At 44.4% G+C, this 16,904-nt stretch overlaps 1 protein-coding gene across 1 annotated transcript in view; it reads left to right on the top strand.

The window, feature by feature from the left end:
• The window catches only part of LOC144507489 (protein monoglycylase TTLL8-like), a 74,745-nt gene extending 64,000 nt beyond the window's left edge, over window positions 1-10,745 (top strand). Inside the window, exons 12-13 of the mRNA XM_078234615.1 lie at window positions 5,597-6,032; window positions 10,686-10,745. Of these exons, the coding sequence (XP_078090741.1) occupies window positions 5,597-6,032; window positions 10,686-10,706 (457 nt within the window). The 3' untranslated portion in view covers window positions 10,707-10,745. The remainder of the gene's footprint in view (window positions 1-5,596; window positions 6,033-10,685) is intronic.
• The last annotated feature ends 6,159 nt before the right edge of the window (window positions 10,746-16,904 follow it).

The raw sequence follows: 16,904 nt of genomic DNA, 5'->3' as shown, positions 1-16,904 counted from the left end.
ATGTGAAGTGAAAGATTTCTAACCAGTTAATAAGGTTTTTAGACAGTGTACATTAAGGCACTGACAGGACTACCGGTAAAGAGTTAAAAGATTCTTAAAACAAGTTAATAAGCTAACAATAGAATAGTTTACACATATGTGAATGCAGTAAGAGAATTAAACAAGTAATTATGATTTTAAAACATGTATGCTGATATTTTAAATGTATTTTAAGTATTGTTTGCTTCAGCTAAAGGCAAGTTGCTGCAAGGTGTGATGATAAAGGTGAATAGTTCAGAACCAAAGACTTGGGAACCCTGTAGTTTACAGAATTCATATCAGAATGTTTCTTATGCAGGAACACATATTGCAAATTTATGAATAGATGTATACATTGTCCAGGCGGGGTGCGTGCTCGGAGGCGGGATCACATGTCTATTCAGTTTGGCAATGATCCGGTGGGAACATTCACTTTGAGCTCGATAGTGAGCATCTGGAGTTACCTAGGGCAACAGGGAAATGACTTTAGCCAAGATGGGAGTTAATGTCCGGATTGAATGGACAAATGAGATATCATTATGCTGGATGCTAAAATGCAGTTGGCTGAGGTGCTTGATAGGGATTTATATTGATGTGTGTACACTAAATGTAATTGATTTTAAGGTGATGTAAGGTGGGAATGATTGATAAGAAAAACTACAATTGTTTTTGATTGCATACATCAGATTCATCGGAGAGGTTCTGTTGCTCTATGTCAGAGCTACTTAACCTTTTTTAGTGACTTTCCTTGCAGCTGCTTGCTTTCTTTAAATAGATGATTACGTCTTTATACAGCGATGTCTGCCTCGTGAGTTTTGTATTATCTAAGTTAAGACAGTATCGGTCATCTCAATTTACCCCGCAACAGTCTTAGACTTTAGTGATTATGTTGCTGGACAAGTAACCCAGAGGCAAATGCAAAGTACTGAAGATGCTAGAAATCTGAAATAAAAGCAGAAAATGTTGGAAATACTCAGCAGGTCAGGCAGCATCTATGGAGAGATAACATACTGAATTTAATGGCCACAGTGGTGGTCCTGTCCGGAGGCTAGAAAGCCCTTGGTCAGCTCTGGCCATTTTCAGAAGCATTGGAGTTCAATATCTATCAGGCAGTGAACCGCCTGCTGTTGGGGCTTCAGTCCTTTAAGGGAGGAAATCCCACCTCTGGGAGCAGTCGGCCAATCCAATGAGCAGCTCTTCAGCATCACTGGGAGGGGAGGCCACTGCTGGTAATGCAGGTGTCTACATAGAGCAAGCCCTGGAATACAGATAAGTTGGTCAGGCCCACAGGGGACAATCTGGCAGGATTTGCTGTGGAGAGCAGAGGGAGTTCTTTCAGCTGATGAAGCCACAGGGTGCCCGATCAGGAGGGCCTCCTATCCTGAGCCTGCAGGGAAGCTGCCAGATCTTACTTGGCAACCTCCCCACATGGCGTATGGCAGTTAGCCCCACCCCACTCTCCGCCACTAGTACAATATCAATGGCAGCAGGATGAGGCCTGTAGGTGGCCAGTTATTATCCATTTAAGAACTTCAATTTGCCTCTGGCCAGGATGTCCTTCCTTGACCTTTCCCAACCCTGATTTAATCGGCAGGGGTGGAGAAAGGTTGAGTGGAGAAGGTGATGGACTTCCCCTGCCCCTTGCCCCAGCCCTGCTTTACTTTTCCTTCCTGATTGTAACGCTCTCAATCACCTTTAAATACTTTTTTTGGGAGGGGGGGCTGGTGGTGGCAAGAGATGGGCAGAATTAAATAATTACATTTTGCCCAATGTTTAAGCTCAAACACCTCTCAGTCAGTGGCCTGGACTAATAATCCAGGAAATGTGAGTTTAAAATTGCACAATGGCAGTTGAACTTGAACTAAAACGTGTCGTGGATCTGCCTCATAAGAGCAGGAACAAGGATTTAACAAGAAATGATAGAAAATGATCTGCCCAGCAACACTGCCTAGCAACAGCCATAGCTAGCATTCAAAGGGGAAAATGAGATGCAACCTTTCCCAGTATGAGATTAGCAGGCATCCAGACAAGATCAGGTGTAAATAGCCTTAATGATCAGGAAACAGCTTACCTAGATAACTGAGAGATCAGTGGAGGTATACAGATTCCAATTCCAAGAGTCACAGCATGTGAGAGAAGCAGACATCCCAAATCTACAGAAGGGGGAATCGGAGATGAACCAGGTATAATCGCCAGCACCTGCAGAAGCAGACAGGCATTGTAACATCTAAGAGCTGAAAGGCCAGTTTAATCTCCCACAGCCGAGAGGCCATTTTAACATCTCAGAAGTCTTAGTGCCAAGGCAGTGCATAAACCTTCGTAAAGACAGTTCAAATATCTTCACTGGACCAGGAAAACAAAGGTGAGAATTTTAAAATTAAGATCTTGCTTGGCCAAGAGCCAGTGTAGGTCTGCGAGCACGGGGGCGATAAGGGAGTGATCTTGGTGTGAGTCAAAACATGGGCAACAGATTTTTGGATGACCTCAAGTTTAGAGGGTAAAATGTTCCAATGCAGGAGTGCATTGGAATAATCATGTCTGGAGATAACAAAGGTATGAATGGGTGTTTCAGCAGTGGATCAGCTGAGACTGGAGCAGCGTTTGCTTATGTTCTGGAGGCGATAATAGATATTCTTAGCGATGGTGCACATATGCGGTCGAAAGGAAAGCTTATCATGGGGTCAGATGTGACACCAAGCTTGCAAACAGACTGGCTTAATCTCAAACTGTTACCAGTTGAGAATGATGGAGTTGGTAACTAGGGAACGCAGTTTGGAGTGGGGACTGTAATGGGAGGAAAATTCTGATCATCAAGGACTGGATGTTGAATAAGCTTAAGCTGTCTGATAATTGAGCAACATTGGCAAAGTTGAAAATAGGTGATGTTGAGGTAGAGATGAGTGTCATCAGCATTCGTGTGAAAAGTAGACGCTCTGCTCTCTGGTGTTGCCAAGAGGTAGCATGTAGATGAGAAATAGGAGGGAGCCAAAGATTGATCTCTGAGGGACACTATAGCTAATGGTGCAAAACTGGAAGCTATTGCTGGAAAATGTCACTTGCCAGATTCGAATAGCTTCAGCGGGTTTGTCAGTATTATTTCCTTCATGATAAATGAAAAGTGCAACTGCTCCCTGATGTTTACACATTGCTAAGTTGTATTTGCAATACATAAACAACATCCACATCCCATCTCGAGAATGAATAATAAATCTGTTCTATTATGAACCTGTCAAAACATGAGTCAATCTGATGATATGTGCTGATAAATCTATATTATGAACATTAGATCATAAGCAGTAATTTGTGAAGTGATTCAAGCGAGTAAGCTTTGTGTATTACAAGGCTAACACCTTTTTTCCAAGATAACATCATGAAAGTATCAAGTCATGAATCACGTTAGGGGAACTCTTGTAGCAGGGTTGACGATGAGTCAGAGACTATGACTTAAATGTTTATTTATAAGTGTCACGAGTAGGCTTACATTAACACTGCAATGCAGTTACTGTGAAAATCCCCTAGTTGCCACACTCCAGCACCTGTTCGGGTACACTGAGGGAGAATTTAGCATGGCCAATGCACCTAACCAGCATGTCTTTCAGACTGTTGGCGGAAACCGGAGCACCCGGAGGATACTCACAAAGATATGTGGAGAACGTGCAGATTCCGCACAGACAGTGACCCAAGCCAGGAATCAAACCTGGGACCCTGGTGTTGTAAGGCAGCAGTGCTAACCACCGTGCCACCTTGCTGCCCTGTAAGGGATACAGTGGAAATCATACAGGTGGTGGGATGAAAGGGGCAAGGTAAAGATAATATGGCTTGCAAAACTGAGGCTGCAGGGAAGCTGGCAGGGGTTGGGGAGAAGGCTGTTATCTGCAAATGCCCATGATGGGTAGGGTTTAGGTGATGGGGGCTTGGACACATTTGGTGAGGCTGGAACATGGATACGTTGGAGGGCAGGGAAAGATTATCTGGAAATGGTTGTTGGATGCTGACAGCTGGGAATTTGATGTTAAAGCAGCAGGTTATGAAGTCGGTCATTCATAGAATCATAGAAATCATAGAAACCCTACAGTACAGAAAGAGGCCATTTGGCCCATCGAGTCTGCACCGACCACAATCCCACCCAGGCCCTACCCCGATATCCCTACATATTTTACCCACTAATCCCTCTAACCTATGCATCTCAGGACACTAAGGGGCAATTTCTTTAGCATGGCCAATCAACCTAACCCGCACATCTTTGGACTGTGGGAGGAAACCGGAGCACCCGGAGGAAACCCACGCAGACACGAGGAGAATGTGCAAACTCCACACAGACAGTGACCCAAGCCGGGAATCGAACCCAGGTCCCTGGAGCTGTGAAGCAGCAGTGCTAACCACTGTGCTACCGTGCCGCCCATTGTCGGGAAGGATCTGAGTACTCGCGGGAATATGGCATCTCTGATCATGATGTGGGATTTATCTGTACTCAGGAGATCCTGGGGCTTGGGAGCACTTGTCAGTAACGCTCATGTTGGCAGCACCAGGGACTGCCTCCGTGGTCGGCACAATTTGAGAGGATTGTTTTAAAGTTTCAACAGCAGTGGGGAAAGGAGTGGTTGAAGAGGAGGGTGTGTAGGGACAGCACCAGAGCAGCAGATAAAGGCCAGACAGCAACCACAGCTACAGCTGAAGCAGTGACAGAGGTGGTTCCTCCAGCAAGTACATGAAAAAATATCCAGAGCTTCAGCAGCAAAGTATTGGCCATACAGTGAAGACTCATTCCTCTGTCTGCAATGGGGCCCCTTCAGACAATGTGAACCTGTCTGAAACAGGACCATACGGAGCAAATTCCGCAGGAGACAAAAAACTAACTGCATTATTTATTTAGTATTGCAACCCAGGCAACACGTACATAGTCAAAACCATTGCTGGGATCTTAAGTGAAGGTGGAGGTCCTGTCCCCCACCATAATGTCCAGAGGTGAGCCCACCCCCACTTGGTTGTGTTGCCTTGCTACTATTTCACTGGCTCAAAGTGGGAGGAAATCCCACACCCAAGAACTGCTAGGCATTCAAATGGCTGGCAGCTCTCTTGTCCCAGTGGCACCACTAGTGGCGGTGACCATCTGTAATGTATCATTATAACCCTCTCTTCCCATATCTCTGAGGTGCTTGTCTAACATCCGTTTAATGCTCATGACCTTGGCACTCGGTGTCTCACCATCCTTGCCTGGTCTGGCGCACGTGTGACTCCAGAGCCACAGCAATGTGGTTGACTCTGAATTGGCTTCGCAAGCCACTCAGTTTAAGGGCAATTAGGGATGGGAGATAGAAGCAGAGTAACAGAATCATGGAATCTCTGTAGTGCAGAAGGACACCATTCGGCCCATCGAGCCTGCACCGACAACCATCCCATCCAGGCCCCATTCCCGTAGCCCCACGTATTTGCCCTGTCTTTTTGGCATGAACATTTTTATCCTTTTATCAAGTGGGCTTTCAATTCAATAGTGGGAAAATATGTTTTAAAATTAAGTAATGATATTTATGCAAAACCTCTTGTAAAATGAGTGCAACGATGTCTGATTTATCTGCAGTTCAGTGCATCTCTGCAACAATGCCATTCAGAAGCGATTCAAACCATCTACTAAACGAAACCCATTGGTGCCAAAGGAGAGCATGTGGTCAAGTGGTCAGTTCCAAGACTATTTAAAAATTAAAGGCCACAGCAGCATCTGGCAAGAGATTGTCTACCCTTCAATGAAGAAAGCTATCATTTACTCATTGGTGACGGTTCAGGCCATCGTTCAAGCACGCAAAAACAATTTTGGATTGTACGGTGCTGATTTCTTGCTGGGGGAAGACTTCAAACCGTGGCTGATTGAGATTAACTTAAGTCCCAGCATGTCACCCTCTACATCTGTTACAGCACTATTGTGCCCAAATGTGCAGGAAGACACTATCAAAGTAATCATTGACAGAAAACAGAACAGCAAGTGTAATATTGGACAATTTGAGGGCATGTCTAAACAGGTGAGATTATCTTGCCTCCATCGCAATACTTGTTTGTGTGTGTAGGATTGGTATTTTCCAACCTCTGCCATTGTATGACATCAATAAGTTGAAGTGACTACTCACCCATAGGTAACGTGATTTATTCTTAAATGTGAGGGATGTTTTCTGTTGGAACTAAAATGCATCATCTTTATTCTCTTCTAGAGCTAAATAATTGTGCATAAGACTCCTTTCAACCACGAATAGTGAAAATGAACAGATGGTAACCCCGAGTAGAATGTCTGATTTAAAACTCAAAAACAACAGGGCCAGAATCTTACCACCGTTCATACCGGCGGGACTTTCCCATCCCGCTGCAGCGAACTGAGATTTGGCTTGTTACCAAGTCCTCCATCTTCGCTGCAGCCGGAGCGTGGCGTGAACGGGCGGTAAGATCGTGCCCTGGTTTTTTTTCTATTCATGGAATGTGGGTGTTACTAGCTGGACCAACACTTATTGCCCATTCTAATTGCCGTCAAACTGAGTGGCTTGCTAAGCAATTTCAGAGTCAACCACATTGCTGCGCCTCTGGAGTTACATGTAGGCCAGACCAGGTAAGGTTGGCAGATTTCCTTCCCAAAAAGACGTTAGTGAACCAGATGGATTTTAATGATAATTAGCAATGGTTCTCATTAGACTTTTATTGAATTCAAATTTAGAATTCAAATCCAGGTCTCCAGAGTATTACTCTGGGCCTCTGGATTAATGTCCAGTGAAAATACTACTAAGCCATTGCCTCCCCACTCATTTATTGAGATTGGTGCTCTGCGCCTCTTCAAAGTTTAACTCCCTTTTTGAACAAACGTTGACCAACAACAGGACATTTAGAACATATAAATTAGACGAAGTCATCAAGGTTCGCCAGACTGATTTCTGGGATGCAGGGTTATCGTATGAAGAGAGATTGGGTCGACTGGGCCTGTATTCACTGGAATTTAGAAGAATGAGAAGGGATCTAATTGAAACGTATAAAGTTCTGACAGGGCTGGATGCACCAATGTTGTTTCCTCTGGCTGGAAGGTCTAGACAGTAAGAGTTTTAACAACACCAGGTTAAAGTCCAACAGGTTTATTTGGTAGCAAATACCATTAGCTTTCAGAGCGCTGCTCCTTCGTCAGATGGAGTGGAAATGTGCTCTCAAACAGGGCACAGAGACACAAAATCAAGTTACAGAATACTGATTAGAATGCGAATCCCTACAGCCAACCAGATCTTAAAGATACAGACAATGTGGGTGGAGGGAGCATTAAGCACAGGTTAAAGAGATGTGTATTAGAACAAAGAACAATACAGCACAGGAACAGGCCCTTCGGCCCTCCAAGCCCGCGCCGCTCCCCGGTATTGTCTCCGGACAGGACAGCCCGCAAGTCCAGGAGGCAAGCTGTGGGGGTTACTGATAATGTGACATAAATCCAACATCCCGGTTTAGGCCGTCCTCATGTGTGCGGAACTTGGCTATCAGTTTCTGCTCAGCGACTCTGCGTTGTCGTGTGTCGTGAAGGCCGCCTTGGAGAACGCTTACCTGAAGATCAGAGGCTGAATGCCCGTGACTGCTGAAGTGCTCGCCCACAGGAAGAGAACAGTCTTGCCTGGTGATTGGCGAGCGGTGTTCATTCATCCATTGTCGTAGCGTCTGCATGGTTTCCCCAATGTACCATGCCTCGGGACATCCTTTCCTGCAGCGTATCAGGTAGTCCAGGTAGTCCACTTCTTGCCTTCAAACAACCGCGCAATCTCAAACAGACCATTGTCCGCAGCAAACTACCCAGCCTTCAGGAGAACAGTGACCACGACACCACACAACCCTGCCACAGCAACCTCTGCAAGACGTGCCGGATCATCGACACGGATGCCATCATCAGGCATGGTACATTGGGGAAACCATGCAGACGCTACGACAACGGATGAATGAACACCGCTTGACAATCACCAGGGAAGACTGTTCTCTTCCTGTGGGGGAGCACTTCAGCAGTCACGGGCATTCAGCCTCTGATCTTCAGGTAAGCGTTCTCCAAGGCGGCCTTCACGACACACGACAGCGCAGAGTCGCTGAGCAGAAACTGATAGCCAAGTTCCGCACACATGAGGACGGCCTAAACCGGGATGTTGGATTTATGTCACATTATCAGTAACCCTCACAGCTTGCCTCCTGGACTTGCGGGCTGTCCTGTCTGGAGACAATACACATCTCTTTAACCTGTGCTTAATGCTCCCTCCGCCCACATTGTCTGTATCCTTAAGATCTGGTTGGCTGTAGGAATTCGCATTCTAATCAGTATTCTGTAACTTGATTTTGTGTCTCTGTGCCCTGTTTGAGAGCACATTTCCACTCCATCTGACGAAGGAGCAGCGCTCCGAAAGCTAATGGTGTTTGCTGCCAAATAAACCTGTTGGACTTTAACCTGGTGTTGTTAAAACTCTTACAGTGTTCACCCCAGTCCAACGCCGGCATCTCCACATCATGGAAGGTCTAGAACAAGGGGATCACAGTCTCAGGATATAGGGTAGGCCATTTAGGACTGAGATGAAAGATTTCTTGACTCAGAGGATGGTGAACCTGTGGAATTCTCTACCGTAGAAAATGGTGCAGGCGAAATCACTGAATATATTTAAGAAGGAAATAGATAGATTCCTAGACTCTAAGGTTGTCGAGGAGAATGGAGAGAACATTGGAGTATGGTGTTGGAAAAGAGGATCTGTCATGGCCATGTTGAATGGTGGAGCAGGCACGAAAGACCAAATGGCCTATTGCTCTTCCTATTTTCTATGTTAAATGATAACCTTGGCAAACCCTCTCCGATTTCTCATCCCATTGCCACTGTGTTTAGTTAAGACTTATTTTCCCAAATATTAAATTTTCTGTCATAATTCTAAGGGCACATAGAGTTTTCACAAGGTAAGGTTGCCTTCTCTGATAAGCCGGGATAATTGAACAATGGATATCCGTGTGACAGCTGAGCTGATCTTTGATTAATTTAAATTTTCATCTATGTAGCAAATACTTTAAACATTTCACATGACCTCCCTTTCCGTATGATATTGTGGAAAGAAAGTGTCCAATCAAAAAGTTTTGCTGTGATCTTCTGACTACTTTAAAGGGTGTGGAAAGAAAATATTCTAAGGAGAAAAATGACAGATTAGAAATTCCTATGCTGGATCCCAAGGGAGTTTTTCACATGCAGCCAAACATGCAGGTGGGACGGTGGCACAGTGGTTAGCACTGCTGCCTCACAGCGCCAGGGACCAGGGTTCAATTGTGGCCTTGGGTGACTGCGTCTGTGTGGAGTTTGCACGTTCTCCCCGTGTCTGCGTGGGTTTCCTCCGGGTGCTCCGGTTTCCTCCCCCAGTCCAAAGATGTGCTGGTTATGTTGATTGGCCATGCTAAATTGCCCCTTAGTGTCCCAAGATATATAGGGTTAGAAGGATTTAGCAGGGAAAATACATGGGGTTATGGGGATACAGTCTGGGTGGGATGGTCTGTTGGAGAGTCAGTGCACACTTGATGGGCCAAATGACCTGCTTCTGCACTATTGTGATTCCATGCTGCAGTGAAAAGTGGAATTTGGTGGATTACATTCAGTTTCCTGATACACTGCCGGTTTCAGCCCCCTTAACCACTTGTACATTCCCAAGGTTTACTTGCTGTGCTGAGTTAAAAGTCCCCCAAAAGTTCAGATCTAAAAAGAGAGAACGCCACCCAATGGAGTTTAACCCTGATAAATGTGAGGTGATTCATTTTGGTAGGACTAATTTAAATGTGGATTACAGGGTCAAAGGTAGGATTCTGAAGACTGTGGAGGAACAGAGAGATCTTGGGGTCCATATCCACAGATCTCTAAAGGTTGCCACTCACGTGGTTGGAGCTGTGAAGAAGGCCTATAATGTGTTAGCTTTTATTAACAGAGGGTTGGAGTTTAAGAGCCGTGGGGTTATGCTGCAACTGTACAGGACCTTGGTGAGACCACATTTGGAATATTGTGTGCAGTTCTGGTCACCTCACTGTAAGAAGGATGTGGAAGCGCTGGAAAGAGTGCAGAGGAGATTTACCAGGATGCTGCCTGGTTTGGAGGGTAGGCCTTATGAGGAAAGGTTGAGGGAGCTAGGGCTGTTCCCTCTGGAGCGGAGGAGGCTGAGGGGAGACTTAATAGAGGTTTATAAAATGATGAAGGGGATAGATAGAGTGAACGTTCAAAGACTATTTCCTCGGGTGGATGGAGCTATTACAAGGGGGCATAACTATAGGGTTCATGGTGGGAGATATAGGAAGGATATCAGAGGTAGGTTCTTTATGCAGAGAGTGGTTGGGGTGTGGAATGGACTGCCTGCAGTGATAGTGGAGTCAGACACTTTAGGAACATTTAAGCGGTTATTGGATAGGCACATGGAGCACACCAGGATGATAGGGAGTGGGATAGCTTGATCTTGGTTTCAGATAAAGCTCGGCACAACATCGTGGGCCGTAGGGCCTGTTCTGTGCTGTACTCTTCTATGTTCTATGTTCACAATGCCTGTGAAATATTGCCTCTTGATTTTTTTTTGAAATGTTACTGTAATTCTTGTCATCCTCGTTTGTAGCCAACCCTTTTATGTTTGCACTTACTGCCATATCTTTGCTGTCTACATTATTTCCAGGAAAGAAAATATCTCAGCTAAAAGCACTGATTCTCTTCAAGCAACAGTCCTGTACAAAGACAAATAGGATTATTTCATATTTCTAATACACTCTTCATCTGTCTGAGATAGTCTGTTGGGGAACTGTGTTACTATTCAGCAGCTGATACTGTTTGCCTATAGATCTCAATTTACATTCCACCTGTTCCAAGGCCATTGGAGACTCCTGATGTTTAATGCATTTTTTAAACTTTTCAGTACACGCACGTGTTTTCTCAGGAACTGAGCGCAGTTCCTCAGTTTGTTCTTTCTCAGACACTTTGCAAGTTTTGAGTAGTGAGCAGCTGCTGATCATTTTTAAAGATTTGTGTATTCCATGATGTAATCACTGCAACATAGAGAAAGAAAACTGTTTTAAATTCAGCAATATTGTTTGAAACTTTTATAATTGTACACCGCATATTCCAATCTCAGAATTCATTTTGCGTAAATATCTTGTATTTACGTAACCTCTGCTTTCGTATTGCCTATAAAAATGTTGTAAGATGATGGTACATAATAAATAGAATGTTATAAATTGTAAAATTGGCACCAAACGTCCTTTCCTATCTTGTGCAAATAATTAATGTTATGTTCCTAAAATGTTTGATTGTGCATAGGGGGAGATAAATGATTTGCATTACTTGCCACTTGCATCTTTAGTGGAGGATTTCTGTTGGTTAAATCCTTTTCACAGTAACTTCATTGCAGGATTAATCTAAGGCTACTTGTGACCAAAAAAATAAACTTTAAACCTTATAACTTAAACTTTATTTAAAAGCACAAAAAAGCTTCGAAATGGATGGCCTCCCTGAATTGGAGTGAACTGTTCATTGCACAATCAAGATTCTTACAGTTTAGCATCTTAATCAGAATACAGTGTACTTCATAAAGAAACACACTGCTCATTAATCCTATGGTACGGAGGCCATCCAGAAAAAAAACTCACAACACAAACCACAATCCCACAAGATAAGTCTAATTGACACACCAGTAACCTTCATTGAAGTGCCAGTAACTTAAAAAAGTGCCAGTAACTGTATGGATTGCCAGTAATGGAATGGAATTCCAACATATGTCAACAAAAGGCAGATAACTCATCTTCAAGTTGTTTCACAAGATAAATTACATCACAAGAAATTAATCGGCAAAAATCCTGGAACTCCCCACCTATCACCACAGGAACTGCAGTGATTACAGAGAAAACGTTGCAACCACCTTCCAGGATAAATAAAGAGACAGAATGACCTTACTGTACTCAGCCATATCCTCATAATGAGTACTTTTCAAAGTAAATTGCGTAAAGCACAACTCTGAAAGACAAGGGGCTGAATTTCCACCCTCCAGTCCAGTAGTGGGCATCTGGAAAATTCCTGGCTTTGCATGCCTGTCTTAAGGGAAAAATTGGCACCAATGGCATGATCTTCATTGCCAGCGTGGAGGTTAGCGTGGGCTAAGGTCAGACCAACCAAACCTGGAAGCGCTTTGGAGGCAGAGGTGGGACTGTTTCAGGAGGGGGAATTTTCACGGCTCTTGCTCTATATAAAAGGTCGGACTGGAAGTCACTCACTGTGATAGGAAGGAAAGCTTTGAAGGGGTTGTAAGATTTTACGGCAGGATGCTTCATTGTCTCGTGAGTATAAGTTTTCAGTGTTGGCCAACTGGTTGTTTTTGCTGTAAGAGGTCTTCCATTAAAAACCTTGCTGACATCAGCCTACTGTAAATGCGTATGGAGTGTCACACAGCTGACATTCAGTGTTTGCAAAGATCCACCACCCCTGGCTCTGTTGTTGCCAGCATCTTTGCAGCTACAGTAGACCATGACACAGTACAGCAAGTGAAATGAGCATGGCACCTCAGAAGCTGGTAACAGGACCCTGCCTGCTGATCATTCATCCCTAACCACGTACCCTCTGATCTGTGCCGTTTTCACATGTTGGTCCCCTAGACTGCATCGCCCATAACACACTGTCCTCGCAGACATGTGTGACCCTGTGGAGTCCAACAGGGTGCTGTAAGCTCCAGACTACATCTTCTCGTTCTGGGGTGTTCGCACATAAGTCACAGTATACAGAAGCCACAAGTGGAGACCCCAACAATATCAATACCTCCATCACAAAGAACAAAGAAAATTACAGCACAGGAACAGGCCCTTTGGCCCTTCAAGCCTGCATCGACCATGCTGCCCATGTGAACTAAAACCCTTACCCTTCCGGGGACCATATCCCTCTACTCCCATCCTATTTATGTATTTTTCAAGAAGCCCCTTAAAACTCATTATTGTATCTGCTTCCACTACCTCCCCCGGCAGCGAATTCCAGGCATCCACCAACCTCTATGTAAAAAACTTGCCTCGTACATCTCCTTTAAACCTTGTCCCTCACACCTTAAACCTATGCCCCCTAGTAATTGACTCTTCCACCCTGGAAAAAGCTTCTGACTATCCACTCTGTCCGTACCCGTCATAATCTTGTAGACCTCTATCAGGTTGTCCCTCAACCTTCGTCGTTCCAGTGAGAACAAACCAAGTTTCTCCAACCTTTCCTCTTGCTAATGTCTTCCATACCAGGCAACACCCTGGTAAATCTTTTCTGTACCCTCTCCAAAGCCTCCACATCCTTCTGGTAGTGTGGCGACCAGAATTGAACACTATATTCCAAGTGCGGCCTAACCAAGGTTCTATAAAGCTGCAACATGACTTGCCAATTTTTAAACTTTGTCATTATAGCATGAAACTGTGACTGAATGAGAACTATCCGCAACTTCCCCAGCTAACCTCAGACATATTGAACTGTTTGAAGAAGACCAGTTTAAAAAAAATACAAGATACAAATCAAAAAATGGCTGCCAATAGGAATCACCTGATGACTGATACTGCGTCCCTCGAAAGCCTATATGAATTGCACTGCAGATGGGTTACATGGAACTTCACACCTGCAGAGAGGGAGGGTGGGGAGGTGGGGGGCAATGGCAAGGTCTACTTAAAACAGGGACACTTTTGAATTGAAGGCATTAAAGTGCTGGCCTTTGATCAGATACTCAGACATTCAAAACCCCCGTGGAAGACAAAATAACCTCCAAAACTGTTAATTTACAGCTTGAAATCTGTCAAAAGGATTTAAAGATGCAAAGATCAAAAAATGGGATTGCTTGGTTTGCAACAATGAATGCACAACATACTAATTTAATTCTCTTCCGGGAATATACAAACAGGAGTTTAGAAACAAGCTCTGCCATGCAGGGAAAGTGAAAAGAGTTGAAAAAGGACCATGATAGTTATCGAAAAGATCTCTTTCGCTCTCACTGGAAGCTAAAGGAGTGTCCTCAGCAAAGTACAGACATGAACATTGTCGACTCCTGAATACTACAGGAAACCAACTAACTTCAAACAGCCATGACATTCAACAATTTACACCTCAAAGACAAGCGAAAGGACTTAATCATATCTGTTCTTAAATTTTAATTGGATTCTAGCTTCCAATATCTATGTGCGTATGTGTTGTTATTTTTCTCTGGTTTAGTAACCAATAAACTTACTCGTGCTTTGATTCAAGAAAACCTTGTTTGATTGGCTCCTTATTAACTAATCAGTACATCTATTCACCAGATCTTGAGTCCCTGCCACCGTTCCTGTGGATGGCGAATGCGGACACAAGATTGGCCACTTAGAACGGGGAGAGTAAATAATTCCTTTGAAAACAAAATAAAAGACCGTTAGCATGTTTTTGGAAAAGGCATTTACATGGAAAATAAATTTTTAAATCTTCATTTCAGCCAAGGAAGCTGAATAAAAGCTCATTCCTCAAAATTGAGGGCTCATTTCCAAGATTTGTTCCCACAGTCTAACAAAAGAATTAGGGTCAAATCTTACCAAGAAATGGTAGAAGGCGAGATTTTATGGGCCTTGCTTGAGTGAGACTGGAAATTCCTACCCAAGATCAACAGACATTTCTGTTGTCCGCCTCTCGCCCGCTCGGATTCCGTGGTGAGTGGGACGGCAGAATTCTGGTGAAAGTGTTGGTTCCTGCAAGAAAAATGGCATGTTTCTCTGGATCTTACTACACTCTGTTACACAAAATCAGATGGGCATATTTCATGCCGTCATGTAAGGAGGCGGGGTCTCAACGCGCTAGCAAAGCCTGGCTGCACTGAGATTGGGACGCCATGCTTAAAGAGTGCACCAATCAGACCAAAAGATAACTTCTCTCCAACTCATCCACCACGGCGGTCTTAGGGATTCCCCTACCGTACCACAGTGATCTCGCCGGTGAGTTCCGCGACCTTCGGGTTTCACCAGATCTTGAGTCCCTGCCGCCATTCCTGCGGATGGCGAATGCGGGCACAAGATTGGCCACTTAGAGTGGGGAGAGTAAATAATTCCTTTGAAAACAAAATAAAAGACCGTAAACATGTTTTCTTGGGTCTGCAATACAAAAGTGAAATTGTCCACATTTGATGCCATTTGAAGGAGGGTGCATGCCCATCCCCTTCTACTGAGTGCACCTGAGGTGAGCCTTATTTCAGAACTGGGGACCGTGAGGGTCACTCCCAGTTTGCCTGTGGATGGGGTTGACCTGCTCCTCCACAAGGGTCTGGTGGGATCAATAGCATCTCCAGCAGTCTCAGAGGAGCTGAGTGAGGTTAGGGAGACAGAACAGTTGTATGGGAACATGCCTGGCCTTTTCCCCGACAGTATGGTACCTGGTCTATGTCCAGAGAAGCTCTGTCAGTGGATGCTGAAGTACCACTGCAGAAAGATGACCCTGCTGTCTGACTATCTGAGACTTTTCCCGGGATTTTAGAGGACCCAAGGAGGTACCAGTGGCCCATACAGAGTAACAAAGAAGCTCGGGGAAGTTATCTACTTGACCACCCGGACTGCAGGAAGAAGCAAAGGCTGTGCCATCTCAACAAGATGTGGAGATACCGGCATTGGACTAGTGTAGGCACAATAAGAAGTCTCACAACACCAGGTTAAAGTCCAACAGATTTATTTGGTAGCACAAGCTTTCAGAGCATTGCTCCTTGAAGGAGCAATGCTCCGAAAGCTTGTGCTACCAAATAAACCTACCAAATAAACCTCTTACTATCTCAACAAGGTACAACAATACCACAACTGAGAAGGGAACAAGCAGGTAGTGGTCTGGCCCATAGCTACCAACCTGGAGGGCAAGGGTAACAGTGGGGATGAATTGGAGGGAGACATGGGTCAGGCTCACATTGAACCTGCCACCTTGCAGTTAACAAATGCTGAAATTTTTGGGCTCTTTATTCACCCACCAAAGTGCAGAACAGAGAGCAGACTTGACTTGGATGTTCACTGCATTTAAAAGCCTATATATATAGAGAGACCAATCATGCTGCACCATATATTAGCTTTACATGATGTGGATGTGGTAGAGGTTCCTCCCACAAGGCAAATCTCTGTTGTATAAGTCCAGAAAAACTAGACCGAGTTTGGGAGGAGATTAACTAATAGAGTCTAGCAGCAGTAGCTGGAGCTCTCCAGTACATCTTCACATGGTGTGTGCTTACATTCTTTATTCTTTCTCAAGTGACTGATAAACTTACTCTTTCTTTGATTCAAGAAAACCTGCTTTGACTGGCTCCTTATTAACAAATAAATCATTTGAATTGGAAAAGGCATTGACAGGAAAAATATATTTTTAAAAAACCTTTGTTGCAACCAACGGAGAAGGCTAAATAAAGGGGGAGCCAGCTCACTCCTCCTCAGCCGGCGTTAACATACTTAAGGAGGAGGTTCCAGTAGGCATTGGCCCATAGGTATTGAGTAAAGCACAGCATAAAGAGAAAATCATGACTTATCCATCTCCTTCATTCATTGTCATGGCTGAATGTCCCAGAGGAGCAATGTGTCTGAGTCTCATGGCTTACATTCTTCCAGGTTCTGTGACCAGAAGCTGGAGTTTCTGGTGCAGGAGGTCAAAGGCCAGAGGTATGCCCTGTTTCTAGCAGATAGAAGAAACCCTCTTATGGTCACAAAGTAGAGTGGTAAGCAATTGCGGCAGCAGTGAGCGCATCAAGTGAATATGTCCAAACATAGGTTCCGTGGTGCAATCTGCTATGTTCAGGCAAGCTGAGATGTTTGACTGTGGCATACATTTGTCTTGGGTCTTGGATGACTGAGACATCAGATGGGACACAATCACTGCACTTATCACCATCAACATGGATGGCCGA

The sequence above is a fragment of the Mustelus asterias genome, chromosome 19 (genome assembly GCF_964213995.1).
Source record: "Mustelus asterias chromosome 19, sMusAst1.hap1.1, whole genome shotgun sequence".
Classification (NCBI taxonomy): Eukaryota; Metazoa; Chordata; class Chondrichthyes; order Carcharhiniformes; family Triakidae; genus Mustelus; species Mustelus asterias.
The sequence above is the reverse complement of the archived record's forward strand: the minus strand, read 5'-3'. Positions and strand labels throughout refer to the sequence as shown.